At 51.8% G+C, this 25,779-nt stretch overlaps 2 protein-coding genes and 2 long non-coding RNA genes across 4 annotated transcripts in view; 1 reads left to right on the top strand and 3 right to left on the bottom strand.

Moving 5' to 3' along the window:
- Positions 1 to 5,552, bottom strand: part of COL5A3 (collagen type V alpha 3 chain) — a 36,859-nt gene extending 31,307 nt beyond the window's left edge. The window contains exons 1-6 of the mRNA XM_077767981.1: positions 5,544 to 5,552; positions 5,096 to 5,153; positions 1,485 to 1,646; positions 1,198 to 1,387; positions 965 to 1,121; positions 147 to 251 (exon numbers count right to left, since the gene is read on the bottom strand). Of these exons, the coding sequence (XP_077624107.1) occupies positions 147 to 251; positions 965 to 1,121; positions 1,198 to 1,387; positions 1,485 to 1,646; positions 5,096 to 5,153; positions 5,544 to 5,552 (681 nt within the window). The remainder of the gene's footprint in view (positions 1 to 146; positions 252 to 964; positions 1,122 to 1,197; positions 1,388 to 1,484; positions 1,647 to 5,095; positions 5,154 to 5,543) is intronic.
- A 1,267-nt stretch (positions 5,553 to 6,819) lies between these two features.
- Positions 6,820 to 12,704, top strand: RDH8 (retinol dehydrogenase 8). Its single transcript, XM_077768028.1, has 6 exons — positions 6,820 to 6,922; positions 9,351 to 9,512; positions 10,396 to 10,575; positions 11,788 to 11,881; positions 12,194 to 12,377; positions 12,487 to 12,704. The coding sequence occupies exons 1-6, from the start codon at positions 6,820 to 6,822 to the stop codon at positions 12,700 to 12,702; spliced, it is 939 nt and encodes a 312-aa protein (XP_077624154.1). The 3' UTR covers positions 12,703 to 12,704.
- LOC144234693 (uncharacterized) lies at positions 9,716 to 15,172 on the bottom strand. Its single transcript, XR_013336041.1, has 3 exons — positions 15,031 to 15,172; positions 14,536 to 14,677; positions 9,716 to 10,512 (listed from the first exon to the last, which is right to left on the bottom strand). It is a non-coding gene; the product is annotated as an uncharacterized LOC144234693 (long non-coding RNA).
- A 4,553-nt stretch (positions 15,173 to 19,725) lies between these two features.
- Positions 19,726 to 21,718, bottom strand: LOC144234691 (uncharacterized). Its single transcript, XR_013336040.1, has 2 exons — positions 21,394 to 21,718; positions 19,726 to 19,968 (listed from the first exon to the last, which is right to left on the bottom strand). It is a non-coding gene; the product is annotated as an uncharacterized LOC144234691 (long non-coding RNA).
- Positions 21,719 to 25,779: the final 4,061 nt, after the last annotated feature.

The raw sequence follows: 25,779 nt of genomic DNA, 5'->3' as shown, positions 1-25,779 counted from the left end.
GTGACCTAGATCAAGGTCACTCATGCCTAGGATCGTTTTGAGGGCAGGAGTCACTCAGTCCCGGGTAGGGGGTCAGCATTCACTCATTCCTAAGACCAGGACGCAGGGATGACTCGGCCTGACCTGAAGACAAACCCCTCACTTACCCCTGTGGCTACGGGGTCCAGGCTGTCACAGCCAGGAAGGTACCTCTCACAGGCCTGGAAGGCAGCCTGAGGATCCGGACTTATCAGCAACTCCTGAATATCTCCCTGGGAAGAGGAGGGGGGTGGGCAGGGAAAGAGAGACACAGGCTGACTCTGACACCTTACTCCAAGTACCAAGGCTTGGTATTTCTCCACCCAGGCCACCATAAGTATAAGGAGGGGGTGGCCCCTCCACAGCCCCAGCAATCCCTCTGTGCCTCAGAATTGAGAGGAGGGAGATTCTATCATGGTCACACCAAACCACAACCATAAATCATACCCTACAACACCTGTCTCACCAGAGGCACATTTATTCTTTTGCTCTCAGGCACATGATGACGCCTAATATGTGCCAGGTGCCCTTCAAGGTATTGGGGATAAGGAGGGGAACAAGGTGAATGTGGTCCCTGGTCCACTGGCAGGGACACACATCACCACCACACATAGCACTGTCACCAGGAAGAGTCACCATACCAAAAACACATCTGTCACGAGGCACATAGCACCATGCCTTGCCAGCACCCATCATCACGATCAGCACCCGCACACAGTCCCACACCATCGTAACAACCGGTATAGTCCCACGTCGCCACCATATTCTACCCCGAGTCAAGTATGTGCCATCGCGCATTATTGTTTAGTGGCTCCACAATCTCACACGCCACAAGATGCACGTGATGCATTCCACTCTCTCTTCCCAGCTTCCTGGTCCTGGGTTGAAGCTGGACAAAACTCCTCCCCATCCCCTGCCTCAGTTTCCCTGACCACTGAACCCCTACCTCAAAAGTCTCCTCCCCGAGGTCCTGGGTCCCCAACACAGTGAGTCCAGCTGTGCTAATGAATCGAGGCCCCTGGCCCAATGTGGGGGGCTGAGGTTCACAGTCAGCCACCAGAGTCACCATCCTGCCATCCACACTGATTGCCACACGGTGCCACCTGCAAGGGGACAGTCTCAGTGGGGAGGTGCTTCTCACCCCACTTCTCTCTGGACCCCGATCTTCCCTCTACTCACCTGCCGTCCATGAGGTTGACCTGCTGGGGGAGAGGACTGAAGGAGTCACCTAGGAGGCCCAGAGCCGGCCCTAGAGCCAGGCCCAGCTGCCGGGCGCCACTCTCATTGTAAATGGACAGAAGGACAGACTGGTTGGCTGGCTGGCCCCGCAGAGTGATCAGCACGGAAAAGTTCTCGGGAAAGTGCCCATCTGAAGGGGCAGAGGGAAAGGGGCAGCTTAGATGACCTGGCGGGGACCCATGCTCCCAGGACGATCCCCGGCCCCAACCTCTCCTGCACTGACTCACCTGGAAAAAGCTCCCACGTAGGGATGCCAAGTGTGCTGGCCTTGCCAATCCTGAATGCCCGGTCACCCTCCGGGGCCCTCTGGGGGCAGAGGCCAGGCCCCTCAGAAACCCCAGCCTGGCCCCCTCGCACGCCCAGGGCCTTCAGCACATCCACAGGGTCTGCTGTAGAGAGAAGCCGGGGCACAGGGCAGTTAAAACAAATCTAGGACCCCATGTGAGTGGCTGAGGTTTGGGGGATTCGGCCCCCCACGGTGCTTGTGGGTCAGGGAGAAGGAGCAGGTCTGGGACCCGCACCCATCTCACAACCCCACAGCTGCTCCAGCCTCATCAGCCTGTTGACTCCTATTCCCCACCCCCCTTGGTTTTCGGTGAGGGGAAAAAAAAAAAAAGCTGACCTACTTCTGTGATGAATCAAGGCTTCCTGGCCTGAGCCCCAGAGCCAGGCTGTCCCCTTCTCTGCTCTCCCTCACACCAACTCCCTGGGGCTGCCTCCCAGCCTGAAGCCCCCTGCCAGGGGAAACCCACTTGGAGAGGGAGGGCTCCTGGTGTGTGCTTCCCCCACCTCCTCCCTCTGACCTCCTTTGACCGCCACTTCCTCTGAATTCCTCCACTACCTCTCCTGACTTCTTCCTTCTGACCCCCTCCTTGATCACCAACACCCATGACCTCCTCTCTCTGCCTGACCTGGTCTCCGCCATCTGACCTGTGACCTCCCCATTTTGTCACCTTCTCTGACCTCCTCCTTATGACTACTTCTCTCTAATAACCTCCCGACCTCCTCCCTCTGACCCTATCCCTCTCATCTTAGCAAAGGAAGGAACTGGTCTGGCCCAACCAGACCCTAATCCAGGCCATCCTACCGGCCCCACCCGTACAGCAGGCCAGTGCTAAGTGGAACCACATGGCTTGGGCAGGGGAGGGCGGGGGCTCCCCCTGGGCCCAAAGCCCCTGCCTGCTCTCCCCTCCCCCCAGCAGACTGTCCCACTGACCCCCTGACCCAGCCTCTTGGCAGGAGCCAGATTCTGTCGAATCTGCCCATGACCTCACCCTGGGGGCGGTTCTGCTGACCTCACCATGGGGAGTCAGGGTGGGGGGCCAGACTTGGGGAAATAGGGGCTTGGGTGAGGGACCCCACCATCCCAGCTCCTCCTGGGTCAGACCCTTCATTCTCCAGATTTACAGACCCCTATTCCAGCCTCAGCTCACTCTTGCCTCCAATCCCCTGTTCTTTCTCCTCTCCCCCCCCCACCCCTCTCTGTCCCACTTTCTGTGTTGGTCTTTCCAGGTCTCTCTCTGCATCCAACTCTGAATCAGTCTGTCTCTCTCACTCTCTTGCTTCCTAGCTCTTTCTGTGTGTCTCTTGGTATTTCATTGGTTCTCCTTCCTCTTTCTGTGTGTGTGTGTGTGTGTGTGTGTGCGGACGCGCGCGCATCTGTGCAGGGGGGTTTCTCTCCTCATCCCCCTCTCTCTCCATCCACACCCCCCAATTCTGTCGCTGCCACCATAAGCCCCATCTCTAATTGCCTGTTCTCTGGCTAGGCTGTCATTAAGAGGTATTTGGGTTACAGGCCCCTGGGAGTAGGATCTGGGCTCCCAGGCTCTGTCAACCACAAGGGTCACTCCCCCGTGGAATGATCATCCCAGCTGCCGCCTCTCCATGCTGGAGCCCAGTGGAGGGCTGAGAGTCACGACCCCGTACAGAGTGGCTCTCCCAGGCTTTCCCCTCACCCGGACCCCTGTCTCAATGCAGCTGGACGGGGGGGGGGGGGGGGAAGAGGAGGTCCTCTCGGCCAGCTGCTCATTCACACTTAAAAATCCTTCTTAGCACCTAAGCCGAATGTCTCCTCCTTCAATCTTGCGTCTCTTCTGCAGTGACCTTTCAGAAACTGACTGCCCTTTCTTTTCATGGCTGGCTTTGTGACAAGGGGACACACAAGAGGCATTGAGTCCCGCCTGCAGGGTCAGAGGGTGGGGGTCTGTCAGGGACCCAGCCTGACCTTCCCCCCACACTCTCCCCTGTGCTGGTCAGGGCCCCAGGGAGATGTAGATGGGGTCTAGGATATGAAGGGAGGCAGGCAGAGTCTAGGCTGGGACATGGTTGGGATCTCCTCGGATGTGTAGGAGAGCACAGGTGTGAGTGTGTGTGCTACTGTATACATGCATGAGATTGTGTAAGCATGTGCATGACTCTCTATGGACCAGGGAGTGGCTGGGCATGTTGTCAGTGCATGCCAAGTATCTGGCCTACAATGGAGAGACGAGGTGCAGTGATTTGACGTGTGGCTGGGTGTCTCCTAGCAGTGAGCTCACAGTACTGCTGGTCACGCAGGTGACTGTGATTATAATAGGTCAGACGTGAGAGGGGAACTGTGGTTACATGGGAGAGTATGGCCAAGTCGGAGAGCTGGTGACTGGTTTTGAATGCTGACTGCGTTGCGTGGATATCAGTGGAAACATGTGCAAGAGCTGGAAAGAGTAGGCGGGTGCCCAAGGCTGTGACCCTGTGGCGGGTGGCTGCTGGGGTTGCCTGGGGCGTGGGCACCGGTGTTTCACATTCCTGCTGTCCCAGAGGGCTTATATTTTGAATGAATGCCTGAGATTGCACGACTGTGTGGATATGTCAGCATGGGAACGGGACAGAGGCCAATTTAGGATAATCCACGTGAACAGGCACCTCCCTGAACTCCAGAGAAAGTGAAGGAGTGTAGGATGGTGTGTGTGTGTGTGTGTGTGTGTGTGTGTGTGTTGGGGGGGCTGAGCTCACCCTAGGGAGAGATTTCCAGGAGGGTCTAGCCCAGCCTCTCTCAGATCAGGGATGCCACTCGAGGGACCACGACCTTCCCAAACCCCTGGGCGCCCCCAGCCGCGAACCCTGTGGGGCGGAGCTCGGCGTCNCATGGTGCTGATGGGGGCTCTGGGGAGCTCAGGGTGGGGGGAGGGGGAGAAGTGGGGGCAGAGGAGGTGGGCGCGCGCCAATCGGAGGCAGAGGAGGGAGGGTGAGAATGGGATGAAGCCATTAGGGGAGATGCAAAGGAAACTCTGGATCCCCGGTTAGCCCCCTCCCATACTCGTCCCCACTCACCATCACCCCCAGAATCATCCACTCATGTCCAATGGGCAATTGTTTACGCCCCAGAATCACAACCGACCCTCATCGGGTCACCCCAAAGACAATCAATCACAGGCGTAATACTCACACGATTATGCTCGTAAGTCAGCCCCACCAGACACACCCACAACTCACAATCATACCCTTGGTCAGGGATGATCCATCACCCATGTTCATCCAATAATCGTCAACTCCCACGCCCACTTTCCACACACACGATTTCACTTCAAATGGCCTCACGCACATTGCCGCACACACCACTCTACATCGCATCCATACCAACGCATCCACCAGTGAAACCCGGTCACACGTTTCCCCCCTCCCGCCTGCTGTCACACCCACAAGTCGCCCAGAGTCGGACACGCGAGCCCGAACACAATACTCTATCCCCGCGCAACGCGCACGCCGCCCCCCGCCCCCCATTCCTGGCTCCACCCCATCTTTTGGGATCTCCTTAGGTCCTGCCCGGGGTCCTTTCCCTATCTCCTCCCTCCCGGCTCACCAGCCTGCGTCCGGAGCAGAAGCTGCAGCGAGGCCAGGAGCAGGCANGGGGGGCGGGGCTCGCAGCAGGGAGGGGGGGGTGGCTGACAGCTGGTGGGGGAGTTGGGAAAGTTTGTGCTGAGTGCTGATTGGCCGGCTAAGGCTGGAGCCCTGGGCAAGGAGCTGGGCCCTTTATGCCCCACCCCACAGTGGAAGAAAAGGGTCACTCCCACCCAGCCTTAATATTCGGGGTCTGTTTTACCCCAAACTCTTTCCTCCTAACAGTCTCCCTCAAAGGAAATCTTAGTGTCATTCAAACCTTCAGCCTCCATCCAGGCCCTGAAATTAAGGGGTATAGCTTTGTACCAAATCTTTTCTGTCTCGCCCAGGCCCCCAAATGGGGTTCCAGCCTGATGCCAAATTCTGTCACTTGCTTTATCTCAGTGGCTTAGCCACACTATGAAAGGTACCAGCTTCATCCCAAGGGCTTCCCTTCAGGTGTCTAAATAGAGAATCCTCATCCCATCTCCAGCCTCACCCCAGATTACAAAATGGGGTTCCCAGCCTTACCCCAAACCCTCATTTCTCCACCCAAATTCCAGAATTGGATGTGCTGGCCTCACCCCCAAACCCTCGACACGGATTCCAAAACAGAGTTCTATATATTTCCCCCCAAACTCTTAGTCTTCAAACAAAGGGTCCCATCTCCATCTCTAGCCTTCCTGTCCCCTCTCCCAGACACAGATCCGCAAATGGATGCCAGAGCCCCAATTCCAAATCTTCACATACGCCCCAATTAAATGGGGGAGTCTGGCCCTATCTGAAAACAGAGCATGCTGCTGGGGAAGGTGGATCCCTGCCATTTCTGGGGTGAGGCAGAGCTGTCTCTCATCCTACTGGGACCCCCGCTGTGAAGCTCCCTCCCCCCAGGGGATCACATGGAGCTGTCGGTGCAATTGAACAAGCACAGACTTGCAGGCTCTGAGGGTGCTTCTGCAGGGAGAAACCCAAGAGGCGTATCCTGGGCCCTAAACTGCCCCACCATGGGGAAGAGGGAGAAGCCGGCAGTGTCTCCCTCCCAGGCTCTGGCTTCACGGACAAAGAGTCTCTGTGTCCCTGGAGAGAAGGGGTGGGGCCCCATCTGGCCTGAGGGTGAAATGGGGGCTGTGGGGTGGGGAGAGAGGGAATCTCCCCAAGCTGCTCCTCCTCCCTCCTCAGGGACCTTGAGGCTAAGACTTCTCCTGCTAAAAGATTCTCATAAGATCCTGCCCTGCCCTGCCCTGCCCTGCTGGGAAGTTCTTCCTAGTCTAACTCATTTTCGGGCCCATCTATGCTCCTTCCCTTTTTTGAAAGGACCCTTCTGGGGCCACACTCACTGTCATTTTCTCCCACTGTCTCCCTCCAATCAGAGATTCTTTGCCCAGAATAGAGACAGGAAGGGAATGCCCCTGCTAGTTCCCTCAGCCCTGAATAATTTGAAATCATAATAAAAAGACCCTAGTTATGAGTGGAGCAGTGAAGAGAAGGAAGTTTTTTAACAGATAAAGGAGAGAGACTATTTTGAGGTTAAAGGTTTCCTCCCAGCTGCCTGTCCAGGGTCAGTTCAGAATTGGCATCATCTGGGGCCCCTTTGCCTTGCAGGGGGGGACCATTGCAGGGTGTCCAGGAGGGCGCAGAGGAGCCAAGGATGGGTGGCAGGAGTCAGGTGCTGGCCAGCAGAGGTCACCCATCCAGGGCGGGATCAACATGGCCGACGCACCCCGGACTGTATTGATCTCAGGCTGCTCGTCGGGAATCGGCCTGGAGCTCGCGGTACAGCTGGCTCATGACCACAGGCAGCGCTACCGAGGTTAGAGGCCCAGGGTGGGGCCGGGCAGGGGAGGGGTGGGCACGACTCCCGAGGACCTTCAGCCGCCCTGGCACTATTTCCACTAGCTCATCCCTTCAGCTGTATTTGTGGGCTTGAGGAGGACCCAGGACACATGGAGGCCCCCTTCCCACCTCTGCTCATGAATCACCCCCTCATCCAACCAGAATTCCTTGTGCACCTACCGGGTGCCAGGCACTATTCTAGGTGCTGGAAACACAGCAGTGAACAAAATAGACAAAAACCTCTGCCCTGAGTAGTGGTGTGGTGAGGGAGGAGGGGGAGGAGAGACAATAAACAGATTTTAAAGTTGTATAATATGTCCAGCGCCAATAAATGCTGAGAAGCAAAATAAAACAAGGGTAGAGTGTGGTAGGAGGTGGAGGTTGGTGATATTTTTTAAAGGGCTGGTGGGGAGGGCTTCGCTGAGGTTCCACTTTGGCATTCCCTGGGACTTCCCCTCCCCCACCCCTCCCCTGATTACTGCTCCAAGATAAGCCTCTTAAGTGACCCTGACCTTGGGGGCTTAAAGGGGGGGCAGGGGATGGGCCCTAAATCTAGGGAGCCGGCCTCCTGCAACTCTGGAGTAAATTGCCCCAGCCTGCACACCACCCGTGGGGACCTCTGACCCAGAGCATGCTGGAGCTGAAGCGGGCACAGGGCCACTGCTTAAGAGGAGTTTGCAAGGGACAAGGGCATTGCCCCAGTTGGCAGGACTGATTCTCGCAGCCCTCTGCCCTCTGTCTTAGAGACACACGCAGCTTTGGGTGTGACAGTCGGAGTGCCAGTGTGCGAGGAAGCAATCGCACTGTGTCTCTGGATAGGCAGATGAGTGTCTAAAACCGCTGAAGGGTGTTTACTGAGTGCCTCCAATGTGCCAGGTTCTGATCAAAGTGTTGCGCATCACATATATCATTTAATCCCCGCACCACGCCTCTGAGGTGGCCACTATCATTAGCTCCATCTTAGAAATGAGGAAACTGAGGCACATCCTGCCAAAGATCCCTGCCCAAGGTCAACCAGCTGGAAAGTGGCAGAGCCTGGATTTGAACCCAGGCAACCCATACACTTGTCACTGTAAGTAGATGGGTGTGCTCCCATTCACCTGTGCAACACTCGTGAATCACCCAGGCCCACAGAGAACACGAAAATGCTCACCAGGGCTGTGCATGTGTGATTGTGGGTACATGCATGATGGGTACAAACATGTATGTGGGTATTTGAGCTCAGCACGCAACAAACCCAAGCGCAAGTCTCAGTTCTAACACTTACCAGGGGTGAGACAGACAAGGAACTTCATTTTTGCTTAGCGTCAGTGCGTTAATCTCCATGATAGGGGTAATAACTTCCCCTCCTTGTCCTGGCTACTATTGCTAAATAACAAATCATTCCAAAATTTATGGTGTAATAGAACAACTGTAATCATCTGTCTCTCCTGCTTTACAAAGGCCATAAATTTGGAAGGGCTCAGCCAGGCAGTTCTGGCTCAGGGTCAAAGGCTACAACCGGACCAGTTGGGGATAGTCACAGGCCCGGGCAGCCATGTCTGCTCCTTACAGTAATCTCAGGGCTTCTCCATGTGGTCCCTCTCTCTGGCTAGCTTGGGCTTCCTCCCAGCATGTAGCCTCAGGAGAGCTGAGCTGCTACAAGGTGGCTGAAGACTTTAAGAGTGAACATTACAGCAAACAAGGCAGAAACTGCAACATCTTTTCTGGCTTAATCCCAGAAGCCATCCAATGTTACTTTCACCCTATTCTATTGACTCCCAGCTCATCTCAAGATCCAAGGAGAGGGAAATGAGATTTCATGACTTGAAGGGGAGCAGCAAAGTTCTCAAAGAGCATATGCGATGAAAGATATTGTGATCATCTTTGGGAAATTAGTCAGTGGCCTAATCATACTGTTCTTGTGAGGATTGGAGGTAGGGCTTATAAGTATTTAGCACGGTGTTTGGTACATGGTAGGTATTCAGTAAGCTGAAATATCTGAGGATGATGTAAATATGGCTATTTGCATGTACACACACACACGTTGACCCTAAGTGTGTACGTATTTCTTTTCTCAAGACAATATGTTCTATATCTATTTAATTGTCTTCCTTACTGAGCTATACATTCTGTGAAGGCAGGGACTTTGCCCATCTCATTTCATGCAATAGTCTCAGCACCTAGAATAGGGCATAGTGTATACTAAGTAGATACTCAGTAAAGGATGGATGGATGAATGAATGAAAGTACATGTAAATGTACGTGGACAAATATGCGTCTGTGGTTGTGTAGTAAATGTAGGTGTGTAAACCTTGGTCTCCATCCCTCTGTGACTGTCCATGCATGATTATGGAAATATATGCAAATGAATGCAGAGGGAAAGGGAACCCAGTGCTTGCCCCAACCATGCTCTCTGTCCCTAGTGGTGGCCACCATGAGAGACCTGGGAAAGAGGGGGACGCTGGAGGCAGCTGCTGGAGAGGCTCTGGGGCAGACCCTCACCGTGGCCCAGCTGGACGTATGCAGTGACGCGTCAGTGGCCCAGTGTCTCAGCTGCATCCAGGGAGGGGAAGTGGACGTGCTGGGTGAGACTGAAAACAGCCCCTGGGGGTCACTCCCCTCCCTGACCGAAGCCCAGATCCTCACCACAGTGAATCCTCTCCACTGTCTGAGCACTAGACTTCCTGCTTCACTAGCAACCTCTAGCCCTGGACAGAAGGGGTAGACAAGCTGGCTAAAAGCCCAGGGTACCAGTTTATTATGGATACAAGAATAAACTTGAGTCCTGGGTGTAGGATGGATTCTATTGAATAGAACTTCTCACATTTGGAGAAAACCATATGTAGTTGGAAAAATTACTCCGATGAGTCATTTGGGGAAGGGAGCATGTTGAAGAAGCAACACATGGTCCCTCAGAGGCTTTCTGAGGAGGGTGGGTGTGGCTGTTTTGATGCAATTTGGGGTCAGAGCTGAATTGCTCATGCATAAGGGGAGGCTGTTCCCAGTGGCCCTCCCCCCTCCTCCACCCAGGGTTCAGGGTCCCTATAAGAAATGGTAAACTATACATAAAGATCACCAAGGCTCCACATTCTTCCACTCCAGATACTCTGGCCTGGGGGCACCTGGGTGGCTCAGTCGGTTAAGTGTCTGACTTCATCTCAGGTCATGATCTCACAGTTTGTGAGTTCGAGCCCTGCATCAGGCTCTGTGCTGACAGCTGGCTCGGAGCCTGGAGCCTGTCTTCGGATTCCGTATCTCTCTCTCTCTCTGACCCTCCCCTGCTCATGCTGTCTCTCTCTGACTCTCAAAAATAAATAAAAAACATTAAAAATTAAAAAAAAAAAAAGATACCCTAGCATGACCCTGAATTTGGAGCAAGGGATGGGATGATTCAGGGAGTGTCCCTACAGGAGGGGTGCTCGAAGGGTTTGGGGGACCTCAATGTAACCTTCATCCCCACAACCTTAGTGAATAATGCTGGAGTGGGCCTGGTGGGGCCCTTGGAGGGGCTCAGCCTCGCTGCCATGCGGAACGTCTTTGATACCAACTTCTTCGGGGCTGTCCGCCTGGTCAGAGCTGTGCTTCCTGGCATGAAGAAAAGGAGAAAGGGCCACATTGTGGTGGTCAGCAGTGTCATGGGACTGCAGGGTAAGCCCTGGGGGATCCTCAGTGTCTGGGGGTCCCAGTGTCTGACCCTCCCCAGCCTGTTAGGATGGCAAATAGGTTTTAGCGCCAAATGAGGCTGTGTTGGGAAGGACTTTGAAGCTCTGAAGGAAAAATTTCTGGAATGGCTTATGTCTGCCATACTGCAAGAGGAGGCAGTAGTGTTACAAATACTGCCAATGGCCATCCACATCCAGCATCAACCCTCCTTCCCAATACGTACAAGTCTCTCCCATCTCCCCAAACCCAAAAGAACCATCAGAACTCCTTCTCTGTGGCTTTTTCTTGCCAAATACCTCCAGCCAAGCCCCAGTGATATCTAGCTTTGGGGCTCTGAGGTTCTGCAGAAAAAGAGAGCAGTGATTGTTCAGTGATGTCTGCTATCGGCCTACTGGGGAGGCCACGTATTTGCCATCCATGCTCCTGGGTCTTTCCTCCTTGAATCCCTCTAGACTCCTTTCCTCCCCATGGAAATTCCCTGGGGTCCATCCCCCTCCTCAGAAGGCCCCTAAAGAATCCACCTTATTTGTTACCCTGCCAAGGGGAATCTGATTCTACTACTCAGCCCCATTTCTTTGGTCTCTCCTGATGTCAGGGGCTACATTCCCTCTCAATAAAAACAGATAAGAACCCCAATGGGGCGCCTGGGTGGCTCAGTCGGTTGAGCGTCCGACTTCGGCTCAGGTCATGATCTCGCGGTTCGTGGGTTCGAGCTCCGCGTCGGGCTCTGTGCTGACAGCTCAGAGCCTGGAGCCTGTTTCAGATTCTGTGCCTCCTTCTCTCTCTGATCCTCCCCTGCTCATGCTGTCTCTATCTCTCTCTCTCTCCGAAATAAATAAAACATTAAAAAAAAAAAAAGAACCCCAACGAATAGGACTTGCCTTCAGGGACCCTGGCAATCCCATGTTCCAGTGGCGCAGAGGTTTAGAGGATGGCGGGAAGAAGGGTTATCCAGGGCTAAGGGCAGATGGAGCACAGCACACCCCAGACAACCTCATCCTGAGCCCATATGCTCCCATCACACACACACACACACACACACACACACACACATACACTCATCATGCTAGCCCTCATAGCCCCTCATTCTGATCTTCAAACCCTCTTTGCTCTGTCTCCCGAAGACCCCATGTCCCTCTGGATCCACAAGCCCATCGCCCAGACCCCAAAGAGCTCAACCTCCTCCAATCCTCTCAGGTGTCGTGTTCAATGAAGTCTATGCAGCCTCCAAGTTCGCCCTGGAGGGATTCTTCGAAAGTCTGGCTGTGCAGCTGCTGCAGTTCAACATCTTGTGAGGAGGGTCTTTGGGCAGAGAAGGGGGAACGGGAGACCGCAATGGGGAAAGACGCGGGAGACGGAGGCAGCTGGGGGGGGGGTGGGAAGGCAACGATGGTGGGGGAAAGTGGTGAGAAAATGGAATCGGGAATGAGGAAAATGGAGGTATGGGAAGAGAGGGAGCAGTACCAGGGGAAGGGCAGTGGAGGGGCTGGGCCACCGGAAGGATGAGGTAATGATGAGAAATGGGGAGAGCGAGGAGAGGGACGTTAATGGGGCAGCAAGAGAGTTGGGGCACCATACCCTCTGCCCCTCCCTATGTCCCCAGCATCACCATGGTGGAACCTGGCCCAGTGGCCACTGACTTTGAGGGGAAGCTCCTGGAGCAGGTTTCCACAGCCGAGTTCCCAGACACTGACCCTGACACCCTGCACTACTTCCGAGATTTCTACCTCCCGGCCTCCAGAGAGCTCTTTCGCTGCGTAGGGCAGAGCCCACAGGACGTGGCCCAGGTGAGTTGGGGGGGGGCAGATCCCCAAGACTTGACTCAGGTATGTGAGGGTGCCCCACCCTGGAAACCCCGCCTCCCTGAATCCAAGAGCTCAGGGCTCCACCCCATAGGTCATCGTCAAGGTCATCGGCTCATCCAGACCACCCCTGCGCAGACAAACCAACGCTCGCTACACTCCGCTGGCTGCGCTCAAGGCTGTGGACCCCTCCGGGAGCCTTTACGTGCGCACCTCCCACCAACTGCTCTTCCGCTGGACACGCCTCCTCAACCTTGGCCTCCGATGCCTTGCCTGCGGCTGCCTCCGCATCCGAATATGGCCCCGGTGAGCAGAGCTTCACCCAACCCTCTCTACCCCTGCACAGCCCCTTGGGCTCAAACTTATCTCACAGGCCAGTACAGACTCTTCATTCATTCATTCATTCATTCAGCAAACTCTGCCTGACCTGCTCTGTGCCTGGGCATTGCTGGGACCCCAGAAATCCCTCAGTCCCCAGGCACACACACACACACACCCATGGTCAGGGCCGGGGCAGAAAGAGGGACCCTTGAACCCTGGGCTGAGGAACCCAGAGTAGGGAGCTGGAGCTGTGTCTGGGAAGGCAAGATAGGCTTCCTGGAAGAGGGGACATTGTTGCTGGACCTTGAAAGACGGAATAGACTCTGCCTCATTCAACCTCTGGACTTACATTATCTTGGATGTGAAAATACAAGGATGATCTAAAATCCCCTCCACATAGAACTGAGGTGACTAAGGGGTCTTCAAGACTTTTCTGGTCACACAGCCCACCAGCAAAATGTTTCATGCGCTCGCCAGTGGTACATGTATATTTTTTCATAAAATATATATGTTACCGCTAGCAATCACTATATCAAAAATTTAATAAAGCTCAACTCCCTATGTCTAAATAAAAAATTTTAAAAAGCAATAAGATTCACTTCACACATTAGAACGGCTACTATAAATAAACCATGAAAACAAACAAAAACTCCAGGAAACACCAAGTGTTAGTGACAATGGAGAGAAATCGGAACTTGCGCCCTGTCGGTGAGGATGTAAAATGGTGCACTCACTATGGAAGATAGCATGATAGTTCCTCAAAAAACTGAAACAGAATTATCACATGACTCAGCAATTCCATTTCTGGGTATTTTACCCAAAAGAATTGAAAGCAGGGTCTCAAGGAGATATTTGTACACCCCCATTCATAGCAGAACGGTTCACAACAGCCAAATGTGGAAGCAACCCCATCAATGGTCCATCAGCAGAAGACTGGGTAAACACAACGAGGTACATCCATACCATGGAATATTATTCAGCCTTAAAAAGAAAGTCAATTCCAATACCTGCTACAACATGAATAAACCTTGTGAGCATTAGACTCGGTGAAATAAGCTAGACACAAAAGGACCAACCCAAAGTAGGATTCCACTTTGCTGCGGTCCCGTTCACAGAGACAGGAAGTAGATTGGATGGTGGGGGGCGCCAGGGGCTGGGGAGGCGGTGGGAAGTCAGTGCTTCGTGGGGACAGAGTCTCAATTTGCAAGATACAATGGGTTCTGGGGATGGATGGTGGGGAAGGTGGTACAACTATGAAAATGTACTTAACCCCACGGAACCGAACACTTAAAAACGGTGAAGATGGTAAATTTCATGTTGTGTATATTTTATCACAGTTAAAATTTTTATTTTTCATTATTTTTTATGTTTATTTATTTTTTGAGAGAGAGCATGAGCGGGTGAGAGGCAGAGAAAGAGGGAGACGGAGGATCTGAAGCGAGGTCTGGGCTGAGACGGGAGAGCCCCATGTGGGGTCAAACTCACAGCCATGAGATGGTGACCTGAGCTGATGTCAGATGCTTAACTGAGTCACTCAGGTGCCCCCACAATTAAAACATTTTTAAAAGCTGGAGTCTGGGTGGCTCAGTTGGTTAAGCATCTGACTCATGATTTCAGCTCAGGTCATGATCTTGTAGTTCATGAGTTTGAGCCCCACATCAGGCTTCACGCCGACAGTGCGGCACCTGCGTGGGACTCTATCTCTCTCTCCCTCTCTCTCTGCCCCTCCCCTGCTCTCTCTGTCTCTTAAAATAAACAAATAAACCTTTAAAACAAATTTTAAAGCAATAATAGCTCTACTGGGGCCCGCAAGAGGTATTACCAAGTTTCTTGGCCCTCATGTGGAGAATTCAGAAGCAAATGGACTCGGTGTAAATGCTGACTCTGCTTCTTGTTTACTGGGTGGCCCTGGGCAGGTGATGTGCTGGTGCCTCTTCCGGAGAGCAGAGCTATCAGTAACAGCACTGAAATGACAGGAAGAGTCCCCCGCGCTGGACTTGGACCCTTTGTGATGGTTCTCATCTGGCTACCATCTTGGAGGGCCGGACTCTGGGCAAAGGAGTTTTCATTAAAGTTTGTTCTTGCATCCTTGTTAGACAGAGGCACTCGGAAGCCAACCAGTTCATAAATGAGGGAACCAAGGTTGTCCAGAGCAGGGGGCGGGGCAGGAATCAAGCCTGGTTCCTTCCAACTCAGTCCATGCCCTCAGGGGTCTCTAGTCACCTCCTCTAGGAAAAGGGAAACTGAGTCCAGGGCCCTCCAAAGAGACTCAGTGAAATAAGCTAGACACCGTGTCAGAAATAATGGAGCTACTTACTGCTTTTTTTTGTCAAGTGGGCCCTTCCTTTCCCCTCCCTGACACTGGATTTCTGAAGCATGTTGGAATACCTGCAAAAGAAAGTATGGGGGCACCTGGGTGGCTCAGTTGGGTAAGCATCAGACTCCGGCTCAGGTCATGATCTCATGGTTCATGGGTTCGAGCCCCGCGTCGGGCTCTGTGCTGACAGCTCAGAGCCTGGAGCCCGTTTCAGATTCTGTGTCTCCCTCTCTCTCTCTGACACTCCCCTGCTCACGCTGTCTCTCTCTCTCTCTCAGAAATAAATAAAACATTTAAAAAATTTAAAAAAAAAGTGGGGCACCTGGGTGGCTCAGTCGGTTAAGTGTCCGACTTTGGCCCAGGTCATGATCTCACGGTTCGTGAGTTCGAGCCCTGCGTCAGGCTTTGTGCTGACAGATAACTCAGAGCCTGGAGCCTGCTTCAGATTCTGTGTCTCCCTCTCTCTCTGACCCTCCCCTGCTCACGCTGTCTCTCTCTCTCTCTCTCTCAGAAATAAACTATTAAAAAAATTTTTTAAATAAAAATTTAAAAACAAAGTATAAAATTAGATCACGATGCCAGTTGCATAGCCTTGTGACTTTGCCCAAACCACTGAATCTCACACTTTAAAATGGCAGAGTTCATGGTATCTGAATTCTATCTCAATTTAAAATTTAAATACATTTTTTAAAAAGAATATAAGGAGCACACGTGTGTAAGAGGTCTTTGGGCTGCTTCAAGAGGTTCACCCAAGAATTCCATCAGCCAGTTTCCTCCGCATCTAGTTTCTGGTTGTGTTGGATTCAGCCAATGTGAGGCATCAGCGGGAGAAGAGAGGCTGGGAGGAGAAAGGCCGGGGTATTTGTCCCCCGAGAGCTCCCTCCGTGGGGGTCACTGTGCTTACAGCATCTCTTATCTGAGGCCCCAACTCCAGTTTCTGAGAGCCACTCCCCCTTTGTGTCCTTTTCAGCTAAAGATGGCCATAGGACCCCACAGAGGCCAGCAGGAAGGCACTGCGCTCCACAGAGCCGCCCACCTTCTGTCTCTACTTTTGCAATCGTCCCTGTCTTCATTGATCCCCAAATTACCCGCTTTGAGTGTACTATCTCTTTCCACCCGGGACTCTGACTGACGTAACGTTATGTGTGCAAAAGAGCAGGGGAGCAAAACGCAGGCCCACGAGCCCACCATCAGACTCCACATTTGGGACGTTATTGATCTTTGCTGCCTGCCTTTATCCCTATAGTTTCTACTGTCCTGAATTCTAGGTCCAATATTCTCTTGTTTGGGAAGAAAAAAAAAAAAAAACCTCCCGTAAAGAAATTATTTTAAAAGACAAATTTATCTTCTTGCCGACAAGGAAAAGTCATCATGGTCACCATACGTGAAGCCAAACTCAGTAGTTCTTTACAGGTGGCGCATACAGTACCCCAAACCCCCTTCTCAGCTACGGAAGTGAGCATGTGACCGCGATTCCACTCAGCAGATGCACAGGCTTTAGATTTGAGAAACACCGCCCCCCCCCCTCAAAGGAAGAGGGATCGGGAACCGGAGGTGCAGGAGGGACGGGGGGAGGGGGGCGGCATTGCCGAAATCGTCACGGAAAGCCAGAGCTGCCGACTGGCTTCAGAAGGACGATTTAAGCTCCTGCCCTGCACCAACCACTTTGCCCCCGTCCATCTTCCAAGGCTGGTGATTTCATTAGCCCCCAGCAACTGCTGGATAAATTCCTTTACAGCTTAAATCACCCTGAGTCAGTTTCTGTTGCATATAAAGAAGAATCACTAGCGATCCAGATGGCAAAATAAAAGCAAAAGCAGGGGAGGGGGGGAGAGTTACTACATTTAAGCTGCAAGCTATTGCTGACCGACAGAAACAGCCCCACAAGTTGTTGAAGCGCTAACCCCTGGTTCTGGGTTTCTGCACTCACACCTGCCCCTCCGTCCTGTCTCCCCCCATCTTAGAGGCAAGTCTGTCCTGATTGCTCACGCCAAAACTCTTGGAGTCATCTCTACCTCCTCTCTCTCATAACCTCACGGCTAATCAGATCTTGTCCACTTGACCTGTAAAATATCTTCAAAACCAACCATTTCGCAACACCCTCTCGGCCCCCACCCTAGTCCAGCCACCATCATTTCTCACCTGGAGTACTGCACCAGCCTCCTCCCCCCTCCCTGCTTCTGCACTCGCTCCCCCTACAATCCATTCTCCACGCAACAGCCCAGAGGATCTTTAAAAACAGCTTTTGAGTAGATAAAATGTCGGTGTTTTAAAAAACCAATATATAGGGGCGCCTGGGCGGCTCAGTCAGTTAAGTATCCGACTTTGGCTCAGGTCATGATCTCACAGTTTCTGGCTTCGAGCCCCGCATCAGGCTCGGTGCTGACTGCCAGCTCAGAGCCTGGAGCCTGTTTCAGATTCTGTGTCTCCCTCTCTCTCTGACCCTCCCCTGCTCACACTGTCTCTCTCCCTGTCTCTCAGAAATAAAAAAAAAGAAAAACACTTAAAAAAATAAAAACCAATATATATACACATATGTATATATTTAACTTTTTTTTTTAAGTAGGCTCGATGCCCAGTGTGGGGCTTGAACTTACAACCCTGCGACTGAAAGTCACATGCTCTGCTGACTGAGCCAACCAGGCACACCTAAAAGAATATTTTAAAAAACAATTCTGCTGGGGGCACCTGGTGGCTCAGTCAGTTGGGTGTCTAATTTTGGCGAAGGTCATGATCTCACAGCTTCTGGGCTCAAGCTCCACATCAGGCTCTCTGCTGTCAGCACAGAGCCTGCTTCAGATCCTCTGTTCCCCTCTCTCCATGCCCCTCCCCTGCTCACGTTGTCTCTCTCCCTCTCTCAAAAATAAATAAACATTTAAAAAAACTCTCCTGCCTTCCTCTTTCCCTCAACTCCCCAATTCCTGACACCCCCCCACCTAGATAGAGTTATCTATCCAGATTTTCTTTCTTTCATTTTTAAAAAAAATTTTTAATGTTTGTTTATTTTTGAGAGAGAGACAGGGTGTGATATCCAGATTTTCTTTCTGATTATACAAGAAAAAACTGATAAGCAAACTGTGGTATATACACACAAAGGAATCTTATTCAACCTTAAAGAGGAAGGAAATTCTGGCACTTGCTGCAACATGGAAGAATCTTGAAGGCATCCAACAGAGTGATATAAGCCAGACACAAAAGGGTACATACATCCAAGATCCATTTACATAAGGTACATAGAATATGCAAATTCATAGACAAAAAGTAAAACAGTGGTTAACAGAGGCTGGGGGAGGGGGAATGCGAAGTTAGTGTTTCGTGGGGACAGACTTTCAGTTTGGGAAGACGGGAAGTTCTAGAGATGGATGGGGGGATGGTGGTACAGTGATGTGAATGTGCTTGGTAGCATTCAACCCTATACTTAAAAATGGCTAAAATGGGAAGTTTTATGTTGTGCAGATTTTACCACATTAAAAATATATATATATATATAATGGAAAAACTGATTTTTTCACAAAAAGCAGCACACCATATACCTAAATGCAAACTTTAGTTCTTTCCTTGAATAATATGTCTTAGAAGTGTTTTCTTATCAGCCCAAGCAGACATCCTCAGTCTTTTGCACAGCTACAAAATATTCCGTTGTGTAGATGGACAGTAACTGATGCAACTGGTACTGATAAATCTTTGGGCTCGCTCCAATCTTCTCCTATTATATAAACGGCCGCAATGAACGACCTTGTGTGCATACATCATTTCACACACGTGCAAGTGTCCCTCTCATGGGATTACTTGGCCAAAGAAACTATGCACTTGCAATTTTTACGAACATTATCGAGTTCATCTCTATTGGGAAGGACTGGTGTCCATATGTTAACATGGTCACTTCCTCATAGCCTCACCACACTGTGCATTAGTAGTCTTCTAAATTTTGGCCGATCTAATGGGTAAAAATTAGTATCTCATATTTCTCTTATTTTAACTTGCATTTCTCTTATTGTGAGTAAGGCTGCCTTTTCATATGTCAAAGAACCTTCTGTGTTTCATTTTTCATGAATGTCCCGATCACACATTTTGCTCGGGTTTTTCTAACTTTTTTAACGTTTTTATTTTTGAGAGACAGAGTGCGAGTGGGGGAAGGGCAGAGAGAGAGAGAGACACAGAATCCAAAACAGGCTCCAGGCTCTGTGCTGACAGCTCAGAGCCTGACGCGGGGCTCGACTCACAAACTGTGAGATCGTGACCTGAGCTGAAGTCAGATTTTAACCAACTGAGCCACCCAGGTGCACGTTGCTCAAGTTTTTCTACTGGAAAACTACTGGGCTGTTTATATATGTATTTTTAAAATTTTTTAATGTTTTTTTATTTATTTCTAGGAGAGAGAGAGAGAAACAGCGTGAGCAAGGGAGGGTCAGAGAGAGAGGGAGTCACAGACCGAAACAGGCTCCAGGCTCTGAGCTGGCAGTCAGCACGGAGCCCGACGCGGGGCTCGAACCCACGAACCGCGAGATCATGACCTAAGCGAAAGTCGGATGCTTAACCGACTAAGCCACCCAGGCACCCCTGTTTATATATTTTTTTGAGGTGGGGGAGAGAGAGATTCCCAGCAGGCCTTGCACTGTCAGCACAGAGTCCTATGTGGGGCTTGCACTCACGAATGGTGAGATCACAACCTGAGCTGAATCCAAGAGTCAGACGTTTAACCTACTGAGCTACCCAGGCGCCCCTGGATTATTTATATTTTTATTATTAATGCTTAGAAACTCTTTACATATTAGGGAGATTAGGAGGTCTGTAATATGAAGTGCACTTATCCCTATTTTTCAACTTTTCTGTGATGTAACGTGGCCTTATCTTTATGTCATGGAATGATTCATCCTCTTCATCACTGTCACCATTGGATTTCAGGTCGGAGTAAGAAAGGACCTATCCAGACTAATCCTGTTAAAACAGAAAGATATTGTTGCTCTTCTTTTCAAAATTCTCCACTGGTTCCTCCTCTTACTTAGATTCAAAATCCACAGCTACAAGGCCTCCTACATGTTCTGATCCTTAATAATCTCAAATTATCTCCTACTCTCTCCCTTTCACCTGCTTCCTTCTGAAGACACTGACCTCCTTACTATTTCTTAAATGCTCCATGAACATTCCTACCTCAGGACCTTTGTACATGCTGTTCCATCTGCCTAGAACGCTTTTCCCAGATAGCCACATGGCTCCCTCCCTCAGTTCATGTAGGTGCTCAGATTTCACCTTCTCAGAGAGGCCACAAGATAGTACCCTGTCGTTCTATCCCCCAAACCTGCTTTATTTGTCATCACCTGACATACATAAAAGTTATGTTTCTTGCCTGTCTCCCTCCACTTGAATGCCAGCTCCCTGGGGAGGAGATTGTCATCTGCTCGACCACATTCCCAGCCCCTACTAAAGTATGTGGAACATGATAGATACCCAAATACCTGACAAACGCAAGAATAGGTGTGTAAATTAATGCATCAAAATGAATTCGTGTCTGGGGCGCCTGGGTGGCTCGTCGGTTAAGCATCTGACTTGATTTCAGTTCAGGTCATGATCTCGCAATTCATGAGTTCCAGCCTCACGTCAGGCTCTGTGCTGACAGCTCAGAGCCTGCTTGGGATCTTCTCTCTCTCTGCCCCTCCCCTACTGGCTTTCATGCTCTCTCTCTCTCAAAATAAATAAATAAACTAAAAAAAATTAAAAAACAAACAAACAAAAAATGAGACTCTGTAGCCTAATAAGGATTTCAAGACTCTTTTCTTACGACTCCCCAAATCACCGTGTTCCCTGTACCTTCCCAGACTTTGCATAAGCTGTTCCCTCCCCTTGAAACAAAACCTTCTTCTGCCTCCCACCCCTAACTCTTCACCAGATTACTCTTACTTTCCTGAGACTTTCAGACTTTCAGGTCTCAGCCTAAATATGGCTTCCTCCAGGATGCCTTCTTTGATTCCCCAGCCTGGATGGGTTAGGTGGTTTCTCTGGGCCCTCCTCGCTGCTTATTTTGGGGGTTTTCCACTGACAGTTTTCCCTGGTCAGGCTGTCAGTGCTGTTAGGGCGCCTATCACAGCTTCCAGACCCAGTAATCAACCCCAANCACCCCCACCCCACCCCCGCCAGCAAGCAACAAGCTTCCCCTGAAATTTTTCACTGCCAGCCAGACCTCCTTGGACCAGAGGACAGAGGCATCTGGTGCAAGTCCTTAGGGATCGGGAGGCAAGGCCAGTTCCAGAAGGCTTGGGGACCAAGAAGCCCTCGAGACCGAGAATTGGCGGAGGAGCCTAGGCTGACACAGAAAGTGGGTCCTGGCCGCTTCATCTGGACTAAGACGCTCCTGACACCTCCTACCTGAGCGAGAAACGCCACCTTTCTGAGCATCGGTTTCCTCATCTGTGAAATGGACGCGTTGCTGGCGAGAGAGCCCCTGCTGAGTGCCAGGACTTAAGTGTTTCATAAATGACAGCCGTTCATTGAAATGTTGGTATTTGTATTATTTCTTGCCTCCTGGATCCTGCCCGGCCTTTCCCGGGAAGCTCTGGGCTGGAAGCCTGGAGGAGGAGGGGGCGAAAACGGAGGCCACACTTCCCTGCAACGCCGTCCCTCCCGCCCTGGCCTCCCTGCTGCAAACCCCGGGTCCCAGGGAGGGGAAGGCGGGCGGAATCCGAGCGGCAGCGGCAGCTGCTCCGGGCGCGCGGCCAACGTCCCCTCCCTCCACCACCCGCATTCCTGCGGGAGGGGGCCGAGCGCTCCCCGGGCGGCCGGAGGCTCGCTGGCGCCCTCGCGTGGCTAACATTGGACTTGACCGTTAACTGCGACCTGGGTGTAACCCACAGCCGGTCTCCAAGCCAACCCTGAACGCTTCTCCGGCTCCCTCTCACACAGGTTCGCTTAACTTGCTGTGTGACCTAAGGCGAGTCACTTAACCTCCCTGTGCCCCAGTTTCCTAGCTGCACCATATCGGGCAGGACACTTCACCTTCTGGTGCCTAGATTTTTGCATCTGCAAAATGGGTCAGGGGGTCCTTAGATTGCTGAGAGGACTCAAAGGGACGGTCCAGGTGACCCGCAGCTACAGTAAATGCCCACACCCCAGGGGAAGGGGTTTCCGTCCTGTTCCCTGCGGTGTCCCCAGCGCCTACAACAAGGCTGGCCATGCAAATGGTGCTGATTTATTTTATGTATTTTATTAGGTACTGAGCAAATGCTATTCTTCATGAGATGCANCACTTATTTTCAAAGTGTTTTCCATCTTTTCTGCTGCTCACTGGTACCCAGGGCAGTGTTTCCCTTCCTGAGCCCTTCCCCCCCACCTCAGTCAAAACCGGAACTCAAGGTTGCTGCGCGCCTGAGAATGCTTCAAAAGCCTCAGATGTGCTAACCTGACAAGGATTCCCACTCTGGAGGGCGCCTCGGTGACTCAGGCGGTTGAGCATCTGACTCTTGGCTTCGGCTCAGGTCATGATCTCATGGTTCGTGGGTTCGAACTCCTGCATCAGGTTCTGTGCTGGCAGTGCAGAGCCTACTTGGGGTTCTCTCTCTCTCTCTCTCTCTCTCTCTCTCCCTCTCTCTCTGCCCCTCCCCTGCTACCCTGCTTGTGCTCCCTCTCTCAAAATAAATAAATAAAATAAAATAAAATAAAATAAGAGTTCCCACTCAGGAGACAGATACTGTTATGGTAACAGGGAGCCCAGACTGGACAGACAGGTGAGAGAGACTGAGAATAGCGTCCCTGTCATCCTTCACCTCTGGACAACCCCTTGCTCTGGACACCTAGGAGCCCCTGGGACAGAGAGAGGACGGGGACACGTGGTGTGGGCGCAAAGACGTGAAAGGGGAGAGCTCATGCCCAGCTGAGGGAGGGCTGAACAGAACCAGTGGAGATTCCCAGAGAGCACGGAACAGCAGTGGAGTGGATACGCCAGCCCAAATGGATGCCAGTGTTCTAGAACCTTCCAAATTAGGTCTCACCTGCTTTCCTGATCCAGTCTTCATTTGATTCTGTTGATTCTTTGCTTCATAAGAGATTGTTGACCATGGACTCAAGAGTATTACCCAGAGCCTCACGGCTCACCCACCTGACCAGAGGAAAGTTGCTTACCTCCACCAGGCCTCAGCTTCCCCATCTGTACAATAGGTGGTAATTCTCACTTCAGCATAAATATGAGACCTCTGCCAGCGTACACAAAGCATGCAGAACAGCACCTGGCACACAGTAGGTGCTCAATAAATGCCAGAGGAATAAATGATTAGATTCCATGTTGCCTCCTTTGTTTCTAACACATCTGGTTTTCTAGCTCTCTGCAAAGGTAGAGTCTGGAAAGCCAGCACGGTTGAACCTAATTAACAAGAGGCTGTGAAGTTTAAGGAGGAAATGCAAGTCCTCAGTAAATGTCCACTCCACAGCGGCAGGCATTTGGGTCACTGCTGTGTCCCCAGCATGTTAAGAAGGGGCTGGGCTCATAGTAAGTACTTACCTCATCTTTGTTAGATAAGTGTATATTTATGATCATTGTTTGTGGAAGATCTGGGCTTTCCCAGGCTCTCTAAGCTGGCAGTATTGGCTTCGCTGAGAAATGAAGAACCAGACAAACTTGTCTGCAGCCCCCGTCTGCTTGTCAGAGGCAGGACCACAAAGTGGCTCCAGCGTCTTTAAAGGGCATATTAAAGGGGCAGTGAAAATTATTTCGGGACAGAGAAAGCCTTCTTCCAGGAATGCCTCAAGCATGATGTGTTTGTGTCCCTGGTTCAATATGTATAATTTGCCTTCTGGAAAAAGGAGCCCAGAGAGCTTGGCATGATTTAAGAACAATGGACAATGGCCACAATTTACCAAGTGTAATTGTGCAGAAAGATCTGAAGCCCAGCGAGAGGATTTGACCTGTGCACTTTTGAGAAGGTTCCCTTATGGCGGGTCCTGGGGGCAGATGGCTAACTGCCATGGCTGCTCATGCCTGTGACCCGGGAAATGAAGATATAAAGCCTGTACAGCCCCTGTTTGAGCAGCTACCCCAGCAACTCACAATTACACAAGGGCAGAGACAGGGACGATCTTGTTTCTTCTTGCCCTTAACAGTCAATCCTAAGCAGGCTCTGAGTCCACCCTCCCAACGCTCAAGGCCTGGGCTCCTTGCTGGTAGAGGGAAAGGCTTTAAGATAAGATCTCATGGGTCATGGAAAGGACAATTCCCCCCAACCCCACCACCACCACTCAGGCCTCAAAGTGGGGAGCTGGAATACTTCTTTTATTTTATTTTATTTTTTTAAATTTATTTCTAGGAGAGAGAGAGAGAGACAGCGTGAGCAGGGGAGGGTCAGAGAGAGAGGGAGTCACAGACTCTGAAACAGGCTCCAGGCTCTGAGCTGGCAGTCAGCACAGAGCCCGACGCGGGGCTCGAACCCATGAACCGCGAGATCATGACCTGAGCGAAAGTCGGACGCTTAACCGACTGAGCCACCCAGGCGCCCCTTCTTTTATTTTTTTTAATGTTCATTTACTTTTGAGAGAGAGACAGAGAGCAAGCGGGGGAGGGGCAGAGAGCGAGGGAGACACAGAATGTGAAGCAGGCTCCAGGCTCTGAGCTGTCAGCCCAGAGCCCAGCTTGGGGCTCGAACCCAAGAACCTCAAGATCATGACCTGAGCCGAAGTCAGATGCTTAACTGACTGAGCCCCCCAGGCGCCCTGGGATACATCTTGGCGCAGCTGTCCCTGCCCTCCGTGGAGCCTTGGCTGGAAAGGGAGGAGCAACCTCTTCTTCTCCCATTGGATTTATGGGGATTCCCTCCCCACGTCTGTTTAGATATTAACTCAGCCAGGCCAGGCCAAGGCAAACAGAGCAGAGGTGCGGAGGAGAACAGGACAGGTGCCTGTGGCCTGTGGCCGCACACATCAGCCTCCCCCCACCATGGACTTCCCCTGGCCTGTGGGGTTGCTTCTGCTTCTCTTGGGGACCCCTCTTGCCCATACTGATCCACTGTGAGTGCGGGAAGCTGAGGGCGCTCAGGGGCTGCCTGCATACCTGCTGTCTGCACGACTCCCTGCCTGGGGCCCTGCCTCTCTGCTGCAGCTTCCCCCACGTGGGTCGCCGCCATGTCCCTGCGCGTGTCCACTGACAGGTACATCTTGGTGACCCCCCGAGTCCTGCGGGTCGGCAGCCCTGAGAACATCCATGTACAGGCTCACTCGGACTCCAGGCAGCCCCTCACCGGGACCCTCGAGGTGAACCTCACCGTATGGGACTTCCCCAAGAAGAAGACAATGGTGGCTAAGAGCCAGCTCATTCTCTCACCGGAAAACCACTTTATGAATCAGGCATCCGTGATGGTAGGTGACAGGCCAGAATGGGTGGCTGCAAACGGAGGCTCTGGGTCAGAAGCAAGGATGGAGAGGGGCAGACTCTAGAGGGACTCCCCACGAGGGACACTGGGGAATCGATGCAGGGTTTAGATACACTTACTGCTCCTCTCACGTCCTGTCCAGTTAGAAATCCAAAGTCCCCAGAGGCTGGGCTCCAAGAAGGGCGGGGATTAGCTCTGATGATGTCTCTGTGGGAATTAATAAAAGGCGCCCTCTGCTGGTGGCCTGGACTGGATTGCATCCCTCTCTTGGCTGAAGTCCTTGTGCAGTAGCAACGGGACCCATTCAATTATTTCTCGAAGATCTGGCCCAGGGCTTTCCTCCCGGGGTTGGAGACCTCAGCAGAGCCTGAGGAGTGTGGGCATCTCTCCCCAGATATCC

The sequence above is a fragment of the Crocuta crocuta genome, unplaced genomic scaffold, assembly GCF_008692635.1.
Source record: "Crocuta crocuta isolate KB4526 unplaced genomic scaffold, BGI_CrCroc_1.0 scaffold115, whole genome shotgun sequence".
In the NCBI taxonomy this organism is placed as follows: domain Eukaryota; kingdom Metazoa; phylum Chordata; class Mammalia; order Carnivora; family Hyaenidae; genus Crocuta; species Crocuta crocuta.
The sequence above is the reverse complement of the archived record's forward strand: the minus strand, read 5'-3'. Positions and strand labels throughout refer to the sequence as shown.